The 18,203-nt window shown below is 43.8% G+C and overlaps 1 protein-coding gene across 2 annotated transcripts in view; it reads left to right on the forward strand.

The window, feature by feature from the left end:
- CTNNA2 (catenin alpha 2) overlaps nucleotides 1–18,203 on the forward strand; it is a 1,036,033-nt gene that overhangs the window by 127,573 nt on the left and 890,257 nt on the right. For both annotated transcript variants that reach the window (XM_019526187.1, XM_019526188.1), the window contains exon 3: nucleotides 12,015–12,210. In XM_019526187.1, coding sequence (XP_019381732.1) covers nucleotides 12,015–12,210 — 196 coding nt within the window. The remainder of the gene's footprint in view (nucleotides 1–12,014; nucleotides 12,211–18,203) is intronic.

An 18,203-nucleotide genomic window follows, 5' to 3' on the forward strand; every position in this document is an offset into this window, starting at 1 on the left:
TGGGGGCCTGCTATTTTAGCCATTGCACAAACTCCTATTTGGATCAGTCCCTAAGGCAAGAGCTTATACTTCTCCAGGCGAGGGGGGAGACAAAACAGAGGCATAAGAAGACGTGACCTGCCCACACATACACAGATGTTCAGTATCAAAACTGGGAAAATAGCCCAGGCTTCCTGACTTCTGTTCAGTTTCCTGACCACTAGAGCACATTATTGCAAAGGGCTTTTCCAGTGCACATTGAGAAGTCAAATATAGTGTAGCCCAGGTAACATGGGTATATACTCCCCTTCTCCAATTGAAGGGGGTTGTTAGCTGGGCGGTGTGCTGTGGGGTGGGAGCTATAGAGCGCTCAGTTTCCCTCCGTCCCTATAGAACCAGGCCAGGGCAGTCAGGGGACTTAACTATATACACATTTAATTACATTAACTTACCACAAGGGAAATGAACATGGATATAATCATATGTACAATGTGTATATATATTTATAAGATATCTAAACCAGTAACATAAACAATACCCTCTGGGTAAATGATATAAAACCTTATACCAGTGCTCCAGATACAGGTAAGTCACAGGTAAGTATCTGATCTGAAACAGATAAACCCCAAAATTAAACTCAATCCCGAGGGGAAACCCCAATGCCCTTGGGCTTTTCCCAAGCCCTAAAAAGAAGCTGGTAACTTTAAGGGGGCCCCCTCAGTGGGACCTCCCCTTTCAGGAGCCCTTAACTAACTGGGGGGGGACTCCCCTCCGCTGTGGGAATCCTCTTTTCCCTGCAACTCACAGCTCCCAGGCCTGGAGGGTGGTCCTCGTCCTCTGCGCCGGGCTGCTCTCTCACCTGCAGTGGGCTTCAGGGGGGTCACTGTCCCCTGGAACAAGGCTCTGCTATGCAGGGCTTCTGGCTTGGCCCTGTCTGCTGGCTCAGTAGCCTGATCACCTCTGGACTCAACCTTTTGCTATGGGTCAGAGGCCTGGGCCACCTTGTGTAACACCAGGCTTGGTCCACTCCTGGACCCTCCATGCAGTGCCTCCTGCACCGAGCTCCCAGCCTTGTTCCAGGGGTTTGGGGACCTGAGCTGCCCAAGCACTCCAAAGATCCTACACTGTGCATTGTCCTGTGCACTGTGTCTCTGGCTGCATGCCAGACATTGCAGACCTGAGCCGCCTCACGTAGCTCCCAGGGTCTGGACACCGTATGCCGTGCTGCACACCGAGAGCCCAGCCACTGGAGCTGTCCACCGTTCCCTGCCAATGGAAGTCTTCAGGGACACTTCTGAGCTACTGCTGAGCAGCTCTCCTCAGCTCTTCTAAGCCCCACTCTTCTCTTTTCTCTCTCCTGGACATGCTTCCCTCATGCTAGGCACACAGCTCCTTTTATACGCTCCAGGGCTCTGCCCCTGAAGTTTTCCAGATCTGAGTGTTGCAGTCTTCAATCAGGTCCATGCGGAGGAGGGGGGAGACACTCCTTTCCCCCTCCCCTCAGGAAAGGAGCGTGACTGAACTCTTCTTGCTGCCTCCTGATTGGGGGATGAGCTCCACCAATCAAAACAGCAAGATTTCAAGCCTAGGACTCAACCCAAGCTCCAAAAGGCAAGCCTGCTGCACTAGCAGACTTCTCAGTTTACTTCCACCTCATCGTGCCGGGTGTCCAAGGAGGTGGAAGACTGTTGGGAGCTGGAGCCCCACCTGCTAGGGCAGGAGTCACCTGGCTGCAGCTTCCCCCATCCGTCACTGAGCGTGTAGTGCACGACACACTGCTTCCCCATGCTACCCGCTACCCGGAGTGTCACAACAGGGGCAAGAGAAGGAGGAGGAGGAGCCACTGGAGTTGTGGGGGGTGGGGGAAGCCAAGTAGTACCTGGGCAGTTGCTGCAGCAGTGGCAGGAGCCCTGCCAAGCAACTGTGCATGTTGGCTGGAGCTGGGGCGGGGGCAGGGCTGTTGTTGGGTGTGAGCTGGAGCGTGGTGCAGGCTGCCCCAGGTGGGAGTGGGTAGGGATTGTCCACGTGCGGAGCGCTGGAGGGCCAGCCACGGCCTAGATAGTGGGGGTGGACTGCACCTGCTGTGGACAAGCTGTACCAGATAAGCTGCTGCATTCATCCCCTAGCTACCCTGCCTCCACTCCTGGCTGGCTTCTAGGACCTAGCATACAGACAGCCCCTCTCTCACACACCCCCTCCCCATCACAAACATCCCATGCTGCCTCCACACACCCCCTCCCACCCCATACACAATATACAAGAGTAAGACTTGACAGAAGTCATGACAAAAAATATTTCTTCAATAAAATTAAAATATGTTATAGTAGATGTTTATTTTTTTTAGTATATGATTTTTTTTAAATATATAATTTGTTAAAGTAATACCTTCTGAAAGATTTTGGAGTCCCCTGTGATTCAGTGGTAGAATCCTTGTCTGTCCCACAGGAGACCTGGGTTCAATTCCTGGACACTTGTACAACTACAGCCATGGAGGCACCAAATGTCTGGACTCCATTTGGCCTATGGATTTTGTCTCAATAGCCTAAAAGGGGCATGGAAGGTCTGGATAGCTTCTGTTCCTCCATACTCCTGTCTGGCATATGCATTGAAGGTCTGGATGACCTCTCACGCATACACCATGATCCAATAGAATCAATGGTTGCCATATCGTTGGAAGTCTGAAAGATTTTTTTGTTCAGCCCTCGACAGCTCACCAAAACTTGTTAAGTGGCCTGCCAGCTGAAATAATTGCCCAACCCTGTGCTACATACACACTGGATAAGCACAGGATTTACCTAACTGCATAACCCAAAGAGGATGGATCTGGACCATTCTCAGTGGTTATTAGAAAACAGTTTCTGATTAGGAGCATAGTAAAGCACTGGAACAGGCTGGACAGAGAGGTTGTGGACTTTCCATCTTTGGAGGTTTTTAAGACCCAGCTGGCTGCGATTATTTACTGGGGGGTGGTCCTGCTTTTGAGCAGGGGGCCGTGCTAGATATGACCTCCCCAAGGTCCCTTCCAACCCTCATTTTTGATCATATGATTCTATAACAAACGATGACTACCTAAATGTCTCTAAGACCCCTGGCAGACATTACCAGTTAATCACGATTTTAGTAGTAACCTGGCTACACTTTAATGCAATGAATGGCATGATAAAACAAGGAATGAGCCCTAAAGTTTACATGTATTTTGTGTAATAACTTTGTGGCTGGTTCCCATCACATCTTAAATTGCAGCTGGGAGGCTGCTCCGATGCACTTTAATTACTGCGTATTGGAGCAGACTTAATTAATCTAGTACGTTGGAGCAAGATAATTATCGCACTCCATCCAGCCTCTGCGTCTTGTGTATCAGCATCCCCATGCTTCAAATGGCGGTGGGGGCGCTTTAACTAAAGCTTATTCAACAAGCTTTAAAATAAAGCGCCCCTGCTACCATTTTGAATGTTGGGGACGCTGATACACGAGGTACTCCAGGCACTTTAATTTGAGTGGCTCTAAGAGCTGTTCTAATTAAAGCACCTCCTCTCGCTCCCTGATGCAGGTGTAAAAATGCCCATAGACTCTTAGGTGCCTGTGCCTGGGAGTGTACATTGGGGAATAGCGATGGGCGGTCCTGGAGCAGCAACCGCATGTGGAGCAGCAGCATGGGGTGGTGGATGGTGGCAGGAGTCGCTGCATGCAAGCTTCTCCCTCTGCATTTGGGTGGGTGGGGGGTAGCAGCAGGTGGTTGCAGAGAGGGGGTGGGGGAGGGTAGCAGCAGGCAGTCCCGAAGCAGCAGCCACACATGGAGTGGCAGGGGAGGGGGGGGGGTGACGGCAGCATCTGCCACATGCAAACTTCCCCCTCCGTGTCCGGCAGCTTGGCAGTGCCTGCTGCACTAGCCCCCCTGCCCCAGCCCTGATGCTGGTGTAGGAAGAAGCTTGCCACTGCCATCCATCACCCTGCACCACTGCTCCACGTGCAGCCGCTGCTCCAGGACTGCCCACCGCTACTCCCCCTCTCCCCCACAACTCAATGAAAGTCCCTCTCCTAAGGATTCTTTCAAAAGTCTGGAATTTTCAATTTTCCGGTAGGTGCTAGGTCCCAAGGATGCCGGATTTATGAAGTTATACTGTAGTTGGATTGTGCTAGGTCACATCTTCTGTATTTGTAACTATTTTCTGCCTGTTTGAAATTTGTAAGCAATTCTGTAAAAGTTACCAGTCATTACAGATGTATTAGAGACAGACGGAGAGAGAGAAACCATGAGATAAATGTAGCAAGTGTTATGGAAATCTGTATCTTATTTGATGTTTGATGTTATATGGTTCTTGGCTACGTGACAACTGAGGGGCTTACTTTTTACTTGTAGTAAAGTGCTAAAAATTCTCATTTGGACATAGCAATTAAAATCATGATCTAAAACAAGTCAGTCCATGTCCATATCCCTGTAAAGTAAAAAGACAGCCCATGTATCAGGCTTGAGTAGAAAGCAGTATTCACAATAAGCAATGCTATCTTTTGAACTGGTTGCAGCTCAGAGATTAAGGATCTGTTAGGGTGTGATGCTTAAAAAGCATATCATTTCCCTCCTCCCTTTCTTCCATTTGTCTCTTATTTCCCTTTTGGGACATTCAAATTTCTTTTTTGTTTTGCTTTGTTATAACTTGGCAGATATTCTGTATCCATAGTTTTGTAGCCGAAACTGAGAAAGGAGGCGCTGGGAGGTGGGGGAGGCAGTAAGGGGCTTGTGGCACCAGTGCAGGGCTCCTACTGCAGGGATTCCAGCTCCAAATTCCCCAAACCTTTCTTCTCCCCTTTCTCTTTTGAGCAGAAAGATAGAAAAAAATTAGGGTTGGAGCACTTTGCAGTGGTGAGCAGTATTAGGAATGAGACCCAGTGGCTGGACACCTGTTAGCCTCTCTACCTAGCTCTCCCTCTCTTACCTGTGGGAGCACTGGGTGGGGAGGGTAGCAGGACACTGCGATTCTGGAGGACTTCTTTGGGTCTGGACACACATAGTAAAAAGTTGAAATGCTTCAAAATAACATCTCGTTTTCAAGAGGTAGCATTTGGAGACTTTTGGCCTCTTTCAGGACGTTTCAGACGGCATATCCATTTGTCCAGCTGGCTGTTTGAAACCTTGCAAATGTGTTTGAAACATTTCAGTTGTTCTCCCTGTTCATGCATTTCAGTGAGAACATGTCCTAACGCAATTAACAATGTTATACCTTTCCCTGGCATATCAGACATTTCCTGCCTTTCTCATGGAAATCATGGATGGTCAGAAATATTTTAGGCCCTTTGCAAGGTCTTTGTCTTGGTCTTGTGCCCCTCCATTTTTGTTAGGAAAGTCTCTCTCTCCAGACTGTGGATGTTATTTTATATAGTTCAATTCTGTTTCTCTTCTAAGGCTTGTGAACCAGGTTGAATCCATCTGTACTTTGTGCCCTAAGGGAACTGAGACAAAATCTTAAATGGTTTATTGTCTGCATTGTTCCAATATAGGGGATGTGGATCCATTGCTTCCCTAGGGTATGTCTGAGCTTGAATACAGAGCAATGACTGCAGTACGGGTAAGTGCGCAGTGCCAGGTTTAATAAAGCTAGCAAGAATAAGAATAGAAGAGGAGACATGGTGGGACAGGCTTCAGAGTGGCTGTGCAATTCCATCAGGGACCCGCTGTACATACTCCGTTTTCTGACCTGTGCTGAAGACCACATTGCTATTGTTACCCTTCTGGTTAGATTAAAACTAGCACAGGCCTGCCTACCTGTTACAAGAGTGCCTCCTGATAGTGCAGGCACAATAGTAGCAACTTCAGTTTGCTGCCAGAAGTATCCCGTCTCTGTTGAGCCAGGAATACAATTGCTAGTACATCAGAAAGCTTTAAGATTGACTGAATTTACAGGTTCAGTTAAACTTTATTGAAACCTTTGGGAATCACCACCACCCTTCATGTTTAAGATGACTATGAGAAATCATCATTTTTCTGTTTTAGAAGTAGGAAGCAGCCGTCACCAAACCTCAAACACAGATGTGGCTCTGTTCAAAAGCAGGCAAAGGCAAGTTGTTCAGGAGTTTCAAACAATTTGGGTGGAGAGCTTTGCTAAATAATGTTTTGGGAATTGTGTGTCCATACACACCAGAAACAGTTTAGTTTGAGAAGCTAGGAGAGAAATAGAAATAGAGAAGAAAGCTCTGGCCCAGCCTGAAGAAGTACTGACGGGGTCGCCCTGAGGAATCACTGAAGAGGCTTGGTTTGTAGAGCAGGGAGCGTGTCTGTGGTCCTTTTGATTTTTCCTGAAAAGAAGAAAGCACATGTTCACAAAGATGTACAGAAGTCTAGTTCATCAAAAACATCACGCTTATCATCAGTTTCTTCTCCTAAGTGGAATAACCTGTAGTGTCACACCATTTTTTGCAACAGAGGATAATTTGATTTATCTGTCATTCTTATACTCTTGTTTTTAAGAGTTTGGTTTATATAGGATAGTTCACATTTTTCAAAACAAAAGTTTGAAAAAATAAATTGAGGGCAAAGAGTTAAGGAGGTATTGGTATCTAGCAATTGCAACTCTGTCAAAGCAAATACCTGAATTTATTGATAGCATCTAATGTATCTCACAATACACTTAAAATGGTATATGCATGAAGATATATTGTTAAAGGAAGAGAAGCAAAGACTAGAAACATCTGTAAATGATTAATCTTAGTACCATATTGTTTGAAATTGATCTGATATTAAAGGTAAGTATACTGTGTGAAAGCCCTTGCTCTCAATTAGTAAGCCCAAACAAACAGAACTAAGGAGTTTTTACTTTGGAAAAACTGCCTCTAGACATGACGTAATGAAACACTTTTTCAATGGGTTGCTTATATTCATATCAAATCTTCCTGAGCTCAAGAGAGGAATGCCGATCTGACATTTATTTTCACCTGAGCCTAGGCTTTTTGTGTTTTACATTGGTCACTGCGTATAATTAGTGGAGTTGGCTTTAGCACACTCCACGTTTCTTGACCGTCCTTAGCTTCCAAGGCTAGAAAAAAAAGTAAGACCTGCATACCCCCATGTGAGAAGAAAATACCACCTGTGCATTATAAAATGATGATGACATGATCCTTTTTTCCATTGGGAGATCTCCCTACTTGGCTCACCATGGTGTCTTTTAAGGTCAGAGTGCACAGGTGGCATACCATAATGGAGGCCAATCTTTTCAAGTACAAACCCGTCTGACTAAATCAAGTTGGGTTCTCATTAACTTTTGCCTCATCAGAAATCCTGAAGCTTCACTTTCACCTCTGTAGTTCCATTAGCTATAATGTTCTCAATGGCAACTTGTGATCCCATTACAAATGCACAGAGGGTGCAGCTATGATTGGAACTTAATAAGCAATTTGATTAGTGCAGCATATTGGCTGGAATCCATATAATCCTAATTTAGGTGTTTATTACTTAATTACTTGATTAAAGGAGCAGATGTGTCTATGGATGCATACAGAGAGTAGATCTGTTTTATTTAAGATGGTGTTGGTTTTGTACAGTGATGTTTCAGAGCACAAATTGGACTTCCATATTCTATTTACTAAAGAGTTTTCCCCACTGTTTCCTAGTATAATACATGAAGTAAAGAACTATTTTGCCAGGTGCAAGAGAGGCATTTTCTAGTTTATAAGGAAAATATTGAGAGTCAAAAAGTAGAGGATTTAATTCTTGATTCTCTTGAGGCTGGCTGTTTGCTGTTTTGATTAAGATATTTGGATTAGTGATATAAACATACTCAGTGCTGGGAGTAACCAATGGGTTCTGTTGCTTTCAAGTGTACTCTGGGCTGAGTATGTTATTGTGAAAATTAAAAAAAAGTAGAAGAAAGTTAATTTTAATATACACATGTATTCTATTAAGATCATTGTTTTATTATGAATATGTAGTGATCTTGCCTAAAAATCTAATTTGAGATTAGTGCTCTTTGGGTGCCTGTACACACCACGGGTTTTAATCCTCATTAAATCAAATAGGTTTATAAAAGTTAACCATGTTTATTTTGGAGCATTGCATCAGTGTTTGCACATACTAGGTTTTTGAACGAACTGAGTCTGGTTTCCAACTGGTGCCACAGGAGAGTGGGACGGTCCAATGCTGCCCTCTCCCCAGCTCGGGGCCCCCCACCTCATGCTCTGCCATGCAGCAGTGGGAGCAAGGAGAGCCAGCAAATGGCACAAGAAGAAAAAAAGCAGAAGCAATTCCAAGGGGTGAACTACAAAAAAAGTCACAGTGCCATCTGGTGGACAAAGAGGCTCGTTACACATCTTTGAGTGCCTTTGTGTTTGAACGCAATGAATCCATGGACCCAACGCTTTAATTTGCAGTGAGCCAAACTAAATCATGTCTGAGGACTTTTACTTTAATGCACTAGGAAGTTTCTTAAAGCATCCAGAAAACCTGCCTGTGCGGTCATGCCGTTACAGCACAAAAAAGGGCAAAAAGTGTGGCGTGTACAAAGGCCTATCATGGCAAATGCTAGCCTAGAAACAGGAAGAGATGGTATCTGCCCCAAAGACCTGATATGCTAATTTGAAACAAGGTACAACTTGCGAGTGAAATAAACCATGGGGTGGGTAATGATAAAAAAGAGCTCATTGTAATGTAGGTATATATTATTGTATTATAGGCCAGGTATTGTATAAAATCAGGACAAGAAGATGGTTCTTACATCTTATAATTGCAGTATTGCAGAGTAATTGTATGCAGAATGTGACTATTTGCAACTCCTTTGATGGTTTGCTTTTGTTCTTATCAATAAATAGAATCAGGATCTCATTGCTGCAAACCTATTCTTCATTGCTGGCTAGGTGTTGAGCAAACGTAGGTGTAGAAGATACTTAATGGAAGAAAAGTAACCTTACTGTTTAGTTTGGGAAGAATGCATAAGAGAGAATGTGTAAATATTTTTCATAGTTACGTTTTGAACACTAATATATTTTAATTTCCATAATCTTTTTAAGTTTTAGCATTTAACCATTTCAACGGTTTATCCTTATTTTGAGATTGATCTTAAAGAGTTCCATATTCACTGTAACCCAGGAGATTAGACAGGACCAGAACCTATGGGTTTCTCTCAAGTCCCAGAGGAGTGCACTCCTTACCAGGCTATAGAAGCACATTTCCTCTTGTTTCCTAACCGTCTGCCCTGTGACTCATATTTTGGCTGCCTACTGGATCAATTTTGGCAGGAGAGATGGAAAGTACCTTCAGCCTAGTCCAGCTCAACTCATAAAATACTGTTATGACACTCTTCTGGGAAGTGGGTTATGGGGCTTCAAAATTTATCAGAATAAGAAGGGCCTACAACCCAAGTCTCTCATGTCCTGAGTGCTCCTACTGCTGTGTTTGCTGGGCAAAAGTTGGTGTCCTCCACCCTTGGGTATGCTCAGTGTACATTTAACAGATTGAGTCCCTCAGGAGATTTAGATGCCAGAAAACCTAGTTTGTGAATCTCAAATAGTCAAAGGTAGGTAGGATTCAGATGCTAATACACACATCTCGTCCTCAGGACTGTGTGAGTTTGCATAACTAAGGAAAGGCATGCAAAGCAGTATTAATTGAAATAAAAATATTAATAGTAGTTTTTACTTTGCATATTTTTTGTGGCACAACCTGCATCTTCCTTTGTATAGCTAACATTTTTGGACACTTGCAGTATAAGTAATTACATTTATCAACTCAGAAACTTGGGGCTCCTATACACATGCAGGAAGGCTGCTCCAATGTGCTGATCAGTGGAGTTGCTGGAGTGTGGTCATTTAGTTTAAATGCAGAGTGCTTTAAACTAAAACTTGTTCGACAGGCTTTAGTTCAACATGCCCTGCCTCCATTTTTCAGCACGGGGGATGCTAATACACGTGACACCGGCTGCTTTTAATTAGTGCAGCTCCTCCCGGAGCACTCTTGTTACTTTTTTGACTGCTACTAACCTCTGTTGTGCACAGTTTTATTAACTGCCTTTCTTAGTCTTGTATCATTGCATTTTGTCTGTTGCACTATTTTAATTATACTGTCTTTTTAAACTTATCCCTGTCTCATGATCTCTTTGCTTGTTAATACTGGCCAACCTGACTAGATATGGATCAGGGTCAGAAAAGGGAGAGCCTCTGCTCCATATTAATTACTTGTACATTCTAGGTGTCTGGGACATGCTTGCAAAAGAGAATCCATATGCACAGCACATCTATAGATCAGGCAGTGTTTATAGTAGAAAAATATTGGCACTTATAAATGATGTGACCATCCATTTGGAGCAAGTGATTAATGTTTAATTATCAATGTAAATAACCATCTGCACAAAATAGGGAATGACAGGGTTGGCAGCAGTTCTGCAGGGAAGAATCAGCAGTTCTGCGGGGAGTTCTAGTGGATCACAAACTGAACGTGATTTAACAATGTCACATGGTGTGAATAAAACAGTCCTAGTAGCATGAATACACAGGAGTCTTATATATGACACATGCAGTATCCATTAACTAGTCTAACTCAGCTAGAGAACTGTTTCTACTTTTCAGCACTGCACTTCATGAAAGATGTGGATCAGTGGGAGAGAGTCCAGAGAGTAACAAAAATTAAAACTGGAGAAAGCATTTGAAAGAATGGAAGAAGTGGAATGAGTTTTTTTAGCAAGGAGAAGGGTGAGGAAGGACATGATAATAGCCATCAGATACATAAAAGGTAGCTGCTCTCCAAATATGTAAAAAGAAAGTTTATAAATTGTTCTCGATGTTCCCTGGGGACTGAATGAGAAATAATAGGCTTAAATCACAACAAGAGGGATTTAGGTTTGACATTGCGGGGTGGGAAGGGGAATCTAGCTGCAAGGATAGTTAGGCACTAAAACAGCTTACTTAGGGAGGTTAATAGTCCTCCATCTCTGTTTATAAGTATAGGGTAGGCAGGGGTAGTTAAGCTGCAGTCCACATGGCACAAGTGCCATGGGCAGCCTCATGAATGGCACATAGCAGACCAGGGAGGGTACAAGTGGCACAGCAACATATAGGGCGGGAAGCAAAAGTAGCACAACAGACCAGGCACGGGAACTCAGGGCAAGGAAGAAAGTAGAGCAGCAGATTGGGCAGGGTAAGGGGATCGGAATGGCACTTGGAGATGGTGCGGGACTAATTTGTGGTACACCTGCCAAATTAAGATATGCCGTATCCCACTGGAATAAGGTATAGCTAGGGTTACCATACATCCCAGTTTGGCTGAGATGCTTCAGGATTCTGTAGCCCAGTCCCGGGCAGTTGGTCAACAGTCCTGGGCTGTATTCAGGCAGGGAGGCGGAGTGGCATGGTGTGCCAGGCAGGCCTTTGGGCAGGCACTGCTACTCCTGTGCAGGATCAAGGATGTGCCACATGTGAGCAGGGTGGCACCTGCTCCATTTCACCCATCTTGCTCCCACACAACAATAATGGTGCCTGTCTGGCTCAGAATGCTGCGTTGCCTCCCCACTCCAGCCTGGGACTTCTGACCAAGCAGCCAGGAGCGGCCTGCAGAAATCTGGAGTGTCCCGGCCAAACCGGGATGTATGGTCACCCTAGGTATAGACAGGTGATGCATGGTCACCCTAGGTATATTAACACCTGTGTTAATATGAAAGGATTCTGATAGAAGCTGTTATGATACAGCTGTTTCTATCTGCATGATTCTGTAGTGATACAAGTGCAGCAAACACTGCAGTTTTAACCCTGATTCATTCACAAAGTTGGGCAATTTAGCTACCTTGTATCACTACAGGGTCAAGCAGACATAACAGCATAACCGTTGATGAATGCTCCTAAGTAGTAGACCCCCCCTCCCTTTTCATAGAAGTTAAATGTATATTTGTCCATGCTCATGAACCACCACCTATCATTAGTGGTTCTGTAGTAGTTGATCCTGTCTTGGGACAAGGGACATGGGCTAGGTTTCTTCTTGAGGGTTTCTTCAGCTTTGTTTCAAGAAGCTATGATAATCCTGCGTTAACTTGAAAACCATTTCTTTCCTCTCTTTTCCAAAGGTGACAACCCTTGTTAACACAAGCAATAAAGGGCCATCTGGTAAAAAGAAAGGTCGATCAAAAAAGGCTCATGTGTTGGCTGCTTCAGTAGAGCAAGCCACTCAAAACTTCTTGGAGAAAGGAGATCAAATTGCTAAGGAGAGCCAGGATCTCAAGGAGGAATTGGTCGCTGCTGTAGAGGATGTACGCAAACAAGGTATGTTGAATGAAGCTGTCCTGATTATTACATTTGATACATTATTGGATCTCTTCCAAAACTAATGTGCCGGCTGCTCCCTGAATAATAATGTGATGAAAACTACGTATAAACTGTATATTGCATTGTATTTTCAGTGTTAACCCTGTTATTTATATAGCACTAGCCATGGAAGTGATGACTGTTTCACCAGCTCCATTGACTCAGGAAATGGGAAGCTCAGGCTCTGCTGTCTTGAATTCCTGGTGCTGATGCAAAATCACAAGGCTCACTTGTGCTTCAGCTACTTCTTTATTTTGTGGTGCACTGGACTGCCTTTGTAATGAAAATTAGGCAGGAAAAAGTTTGCAGCTTTGCTAGCCTGTGAAGAACAGCTTCAGGAAAAAAATGCATAACGTAGTTATCATCAGTATTTGGTGAGGAGAAAAATGAACAGTTAATTATTGATCCAGCGTTTCAGTGTTTATAGAAATCTTTGCATTTTAAGTATCTAATTTACAAAAGTACACAGCCTTAAGGGACAATGCTGTTAACAATATTAAAACAAAGGGCTTCACTATAAGCTGGTGATTTAATTCATGTTAAGGTTGGCTTGCACGTTGTGTAGGTGAAAGTGGTAGCTTCAATACAATATGCAAACTACTTATCTAGCAAGCATCTTTAACAATGGCATGTGAAAATGAAATTTCTTTTCATGACAGTAATAATGGTTTTGCACAGTTCATCATATACAGTTAGTATTGTAGGAAGCCTGCTTTCAAATAAACAACAACAATAGCAATTTGAATTTCAGAAATAATCTCAGATCTGGTCTAAGAATTCACTTGGAGAACGTAATGTGCATGGCAGTTCTTTCCATTTCTGATATTTTATTGGCAGGATGACCAGGTGGGAGATGTATGGGAATGGGTTTGTAGTAAATTTCCATCCTGATTTTTCACATTTATTGACTTTGATTATAGTTGTCCCCTTTACTGGCAGCGTAATTAAGGGCCTGTCAGTTTGCTCCATTGTAAATCCTATAATCTAAAGATACCATCTGCCAGGATGGTCCTGGGACTGGCTGAACTCCAGCTGGGATTTTCAAAGGAGCCCTCAAGAGTTGGGTGGGCAGTTCTTAGTTCATTGCAATGTGTGTTAGGTGTCTGTCACACTTAGCAGTCTCATCTTCAGTTGGTAAGAAATTGTTCCTGGAGGGCAGTGGCATTAGGATATCCCCCTCTTTGCCTTGTGCCTTCCTCTGCTACAGATGACTTCCAAGTGCTGTCCTCCGCATGGTTTACCTGGTTCCTTCTTGAGACCTCCCTCCCCTACAACCATCTGAACACTTTGTTTCTCTGGTGGATCTCCAGTCTACCTACTTTGACAGATTGTATTTCTTATGTGCAACTGGCATGCCTTAATATGAATGTGATAATATCTACGTATAATTTAGGCTTTTCCCTTGCAGGGCATTTTAACGACCTTGGTGTTGGTGCTTGAGGTTCTGGTATTCAACAGAATAATTTGTCAACCACTCCAGTCCTTAGGTATCAGATACTGCACTTATTCTTTGTATATCGGCATCTCATCCAGGATTTCAGTACTGCCCTCTGTGCCCTTGCTGCCTCTGAGTATCTTCATGTGGGTAGATCCCTTTGGTGTTTTATCATTCATTTTTCCTTGCTTTTTTGTAGACTCTTTGATCCCGATTAGAACAATCCAGATAGTCTGTTTCAGTATTTGAGCTCCTTATTCAGCTTGGTTTTTCATTAGCATCTTAGGTTAGTCAGTGCTAATTAATTTGTAAATCCACGCTTTGTAAAGTTAAAGGCACCTGAGAGGAATGCCTTCTCCTTGATGATTAGTTTTCTGGCTGGTGTGTGCATTTAAATTGGTCATGGGACACAACTCTCTGGAAAGGCATAAATGCTTTCATAAAAGATAAGGAGAATGAATATGAGCAGAGATTTTAAGCAGTACAACAGATGATTATTTAGGCATCTATATTTAGTTAAGATACAAGGGGATTTCCTCCCATAGGAATGGAACGGCTTATGGATCTGCACAGGATGTGCTTGTAAATATGTGAGCAGGAGACGTCAATGTTCAATTATTAGCACGCTGGCACATGAGCCAGTCTAACTCCGGTGAAGTGTGAACCGATATGTTTAGCTAGATGACATAAATGGATGGAATAACGATCTCGGGGTGTGTTTTGCAAGAATACTGCAAGTGGATTCCCTGGCTAAATTCCAGCTTGGATAATTACACTGTCAACCTAAAAGCTTCCCCTGCAGTTTCAGTTGAGTAGGGTATTCTTTGTTTCCTGTCCTAAATTGCTGTATGCTGTCGAATGTTGTTATAAACAGCTGCTGCGCTTCATCTGAATGAGGGCTGCTCTTCACTGCTGGATGAAGTAATTGTAGTATATAGTTTGAAAAATACTGAGAGTCCCATCTGGATGAAAAAGACTATACAAATGTAAGGTCGTTATTACTGTAACAGAGTGGAAGCAGTAATAAGATTTTTTTTTTCTACTGCAATGAAAAGGAAAAATACCCTGATGATCAACACTTCCAGTTTAAGAAGTCAAGAGTCTTTGAGAACAGCTCTCCTGGAAACAAGGAGACAGGACTTCTTTTGGGAAACATTATACTCACAGAATTACTCCCCAAACCCCCACGGCAAACTCTATTTGTTTATAAAGCTAACAGTCAGCCGGTTTTTGATTTACCCATTGATTTACCAACAGGTTTAATAGGCCAGAAAGAAAACTAACTTGTCATTACTATACAGATGTATTTGAGGAGTCTGCTTGTATAGCCTTGGAAGGTAGGGTCTAGGTGTACCTTTATAGACTAAATAACGTATATAAATCTAGCACAAGCTTTTCTGAATTCAAGTTTACTTCATCAGATGCTGTGAAAGAACTGCATAAACCATAATATAAGACAGAGAGAGAAATTAGAATATGAAAGACAAGGGAGGGAGGAGGTAGAGGGGGAGAGTGGGGAGGAGGGGGGTGCCTCCTCTTTGTGGATGACTTCTTGTTCTGCAGTTTCCCATTCAAACTGGTTTTTAATCTTCCTCTCCACCCCCCCAAGAACGGCAATCCTGAAGTCAGCAATGGTGTGTCCAGAGAAGTTGAAGCATTTGCCACAGGCTTTTGTGTCTTTAGCAGATGTCAAACTGGTGTTCATTCGTTCTTACATGTAGAGGTTGCTCTGTCTGTCCAATGTAGACAGCAGAGGGTCATTATAAGCAGGTGATGGCATATGTGATGTTGGCAGAGTTGTGGGTGAATGAACCTTCAGTGTTGTACTCCTTGTCATCAGGCTAAGAGCAGCAGATTAGCTCAGTCGGTTAGAGCATGGTGCTAATAGTGCCAAGGTCTCAGGGTCAATCTCCATATAGGACACAAGCCTTTCCTGCCTCGGGTAGGAGGTTGGACCGAATGACCTCTTGAGGTTCCTTCCAGCCTTACTTTTCGATGATGAGGTGACACAGCAGACATTTGGGTCTCCTGTATAATAATCTTGTGCATTGTGTTGGAGATCAGGGTTGACTTCTATGGCAATACCACGATATGTGCAAAAATGATATGAAGTCGTTCAACATCAGCATAGAAAGCTGGGAGGAGTGCACAGAGTCCCATCTGATCTGGAGTGAACATCTGGCACTGAGTGCTGCTCAGCATGAAGCAGCTTTGATCCATAGGATGGAAGCAAAGTGAAAAAGGAGAAAGCAGTATGCTGTAAATTTGGACTCCAGCTCAGACGACATATGGATCTGTGAAACTTGAAACAAGCTGCATCACTTTTGAATTGGGCTCATCAGCCACAAACGGATCCATCAGGCATCTGACTAGACCTCCTACATGTATACCATGATCCAGAGGATTGGCAGTTGCTTACACCTGCAGTGGAAGCTATTATTATTGTTGCATTTCACTCTGTACTCTATGAATCACATGCTGACAGAGCTATGAAAGGGATCTCTGAGAACCAGAACAGAGGGCTGATAAATCTTGATAGTTCCCATTCAAAAGGGAGCAACAAAATGTTTGGATAACTGAAGATGAAGGAAACGAGTCTGTCTTCATGTACAGGGCATGGGCTTGGAGCCATGGGATTTCCCAGAAGCAGAATAAAGAAGTTAAATGTTAATGCTAGTTCTTAAAATCCACAGAAAATAAGGGAGCAACTCAGAAGAACTTCAAGTAGTAGAAAGCTTGGTCAGCGGAAGGGACAGGCAAGTGTGCATTTGCAGTAGATAGATGTATCTGATTTAACTGCTGCCGAGGAAATAAGAAACTCTGCAGAGGAAGGGAGAAGAGTGGAGTGGAGCGGAGGGGGAGGGAGAGAGCGAGAGCAAGAGAGTGAGCTCTGCTTCAGTTGTCATGTGTCTCTAAAGAGTTGCACTGCAAACTCAGAGCACCCACAAGGTAAGACCTCTAGGAAAGGGTGTGCTTAAGTTATGGGAGCCAGGTACAAACAAGACACTTCTACCAGTATAAATGAATGGAAACTGGTCTAGACCTGTAACAGAACAGAAGTTCAGCCCATGTAGACTGATTTAAAAATGGCAGAACCCAGTCTAAGGTTTTCCCCCCACCAGCAGTCCTGGGAAAAGTTTATGAAAAATGTAAGTAGTTAAAGTTAAAAGTTAGCAGCCTTTAAAATTGACTTGAGTTAAGATAAAAGTTAAGTATTTCTACTTTCAACTAGTTAAAAGGTAAATTAAAAAGAGAGGAACTAGTTAAAAGTTGATTCTTGAGAAATGCGTGAAACACGGTGAATTACCTCTTAGCATCCTTTTTCATTTTCAAATGCAGTGAGTGGGTTTCTTTTCCATAAGCCCACAGAAGCACACTAATTTTCTCAGCACTCACCCTGCTTTACCTGAAAACAATGTTATACTTGTCATACAGTTTTCGGAATAACACTTTACCAATATCTATGCAATGTTAAATCCTTCTCACCCTCTCCATATGAAGTACTTTGTAAAAGTCAATGCGTCATATAGGTACACTAGAATAACAGAAAGGAGATGTTCGTAGCCACGTGACAAATGAAAGATGCTTCCACAAAAAAACCTCTGTTCTTACAATTTTTATTGCTCAACAGGTAACAAAAGGTTATGAAATATGTCTGAATTAGGAATAATGAAAGTGTCTGATAATCAAAATTAGATTGAAATGAGAAAATCAGTTTAAATGAGAAAAAGGATGTTCCAGGTGCATAGCAGAAATTGTTTAAACATGCTTATTGAACTTCAGCAAAAGCTGCATTTCAAAATTTACATCTGACAATTTTCCTCTTCTGTCTTGCAAAATTAAGCCCCCACTACTGAATAATCGCTCTATGTGGCCCAATGAGGGAATGCTTTTTCCCTCTCCTGCAGCCAACTGGCTGCCCTGTTGGCAGTGTGGAGAGCAGAGCTCTGCAGGTAAGTCTGTGGAAGGAAAGGGGCATGGGGGAAGGAAGGGACATGAGGGGAGTGCAGGTCAAGGCCCCCAATGGTGAAGGAGGGAAAGGGGTAGGGGCTGGGGGCACTGCCCAGTCAGGGTGGTGAATGGGACCCAGGGCTGGGGTGGGGAGCGGGATGGAGCCATGGGCAGCTCACCCAGGGGGTGTGAGCGGGTGAGAAGTGGGGGTGCCTTCCTGCCACTGCATGCATCTCTGGGGGAGGTAGTTGGGCCTCTTCCCTCCACATTTGTGTGCAGTTCTTGGGCAGATGAGGGCTGCTTGCTGCAGGCTTGGGGTCTTCGCCCTCCTGCCTTTGACCTGAGAGCTGCACGCTGGGTACATGTCCCCTGCCCACCTGGCAGCGGTGGCAGTGGCACATTCTGCTTCCTGCTGTTGGGTGGGTAGGTGACGCATGGCCAGCGCATGGCTCTCAGAGCAAAGGCAGCAGGGCGGAGATCCCCAAACCCTCAGCGAGCAGACCACATCAGCTCAAGCCCTGCGCCGGTCTGATTAAAAGCATTCCTATGCTTAAAAATGATGGTA

The sequence above is a fragment of the Gavialis gangeticus genome, unplaced genomic scaffold (genome assembly GCF_001723915.1).
Source record: "Gavialis gangeticus isolate Ggan-Ray unplaced genomic scaffold, GavGan_comp1, whole genome shotgun sequence".
In the NCBI taxonomy this organism is placed as follows: Eukaryota; Metazoa; Chordata; order Crocodylia; family Gavialidae; genus Gavialis; species Gavialis gangeticus.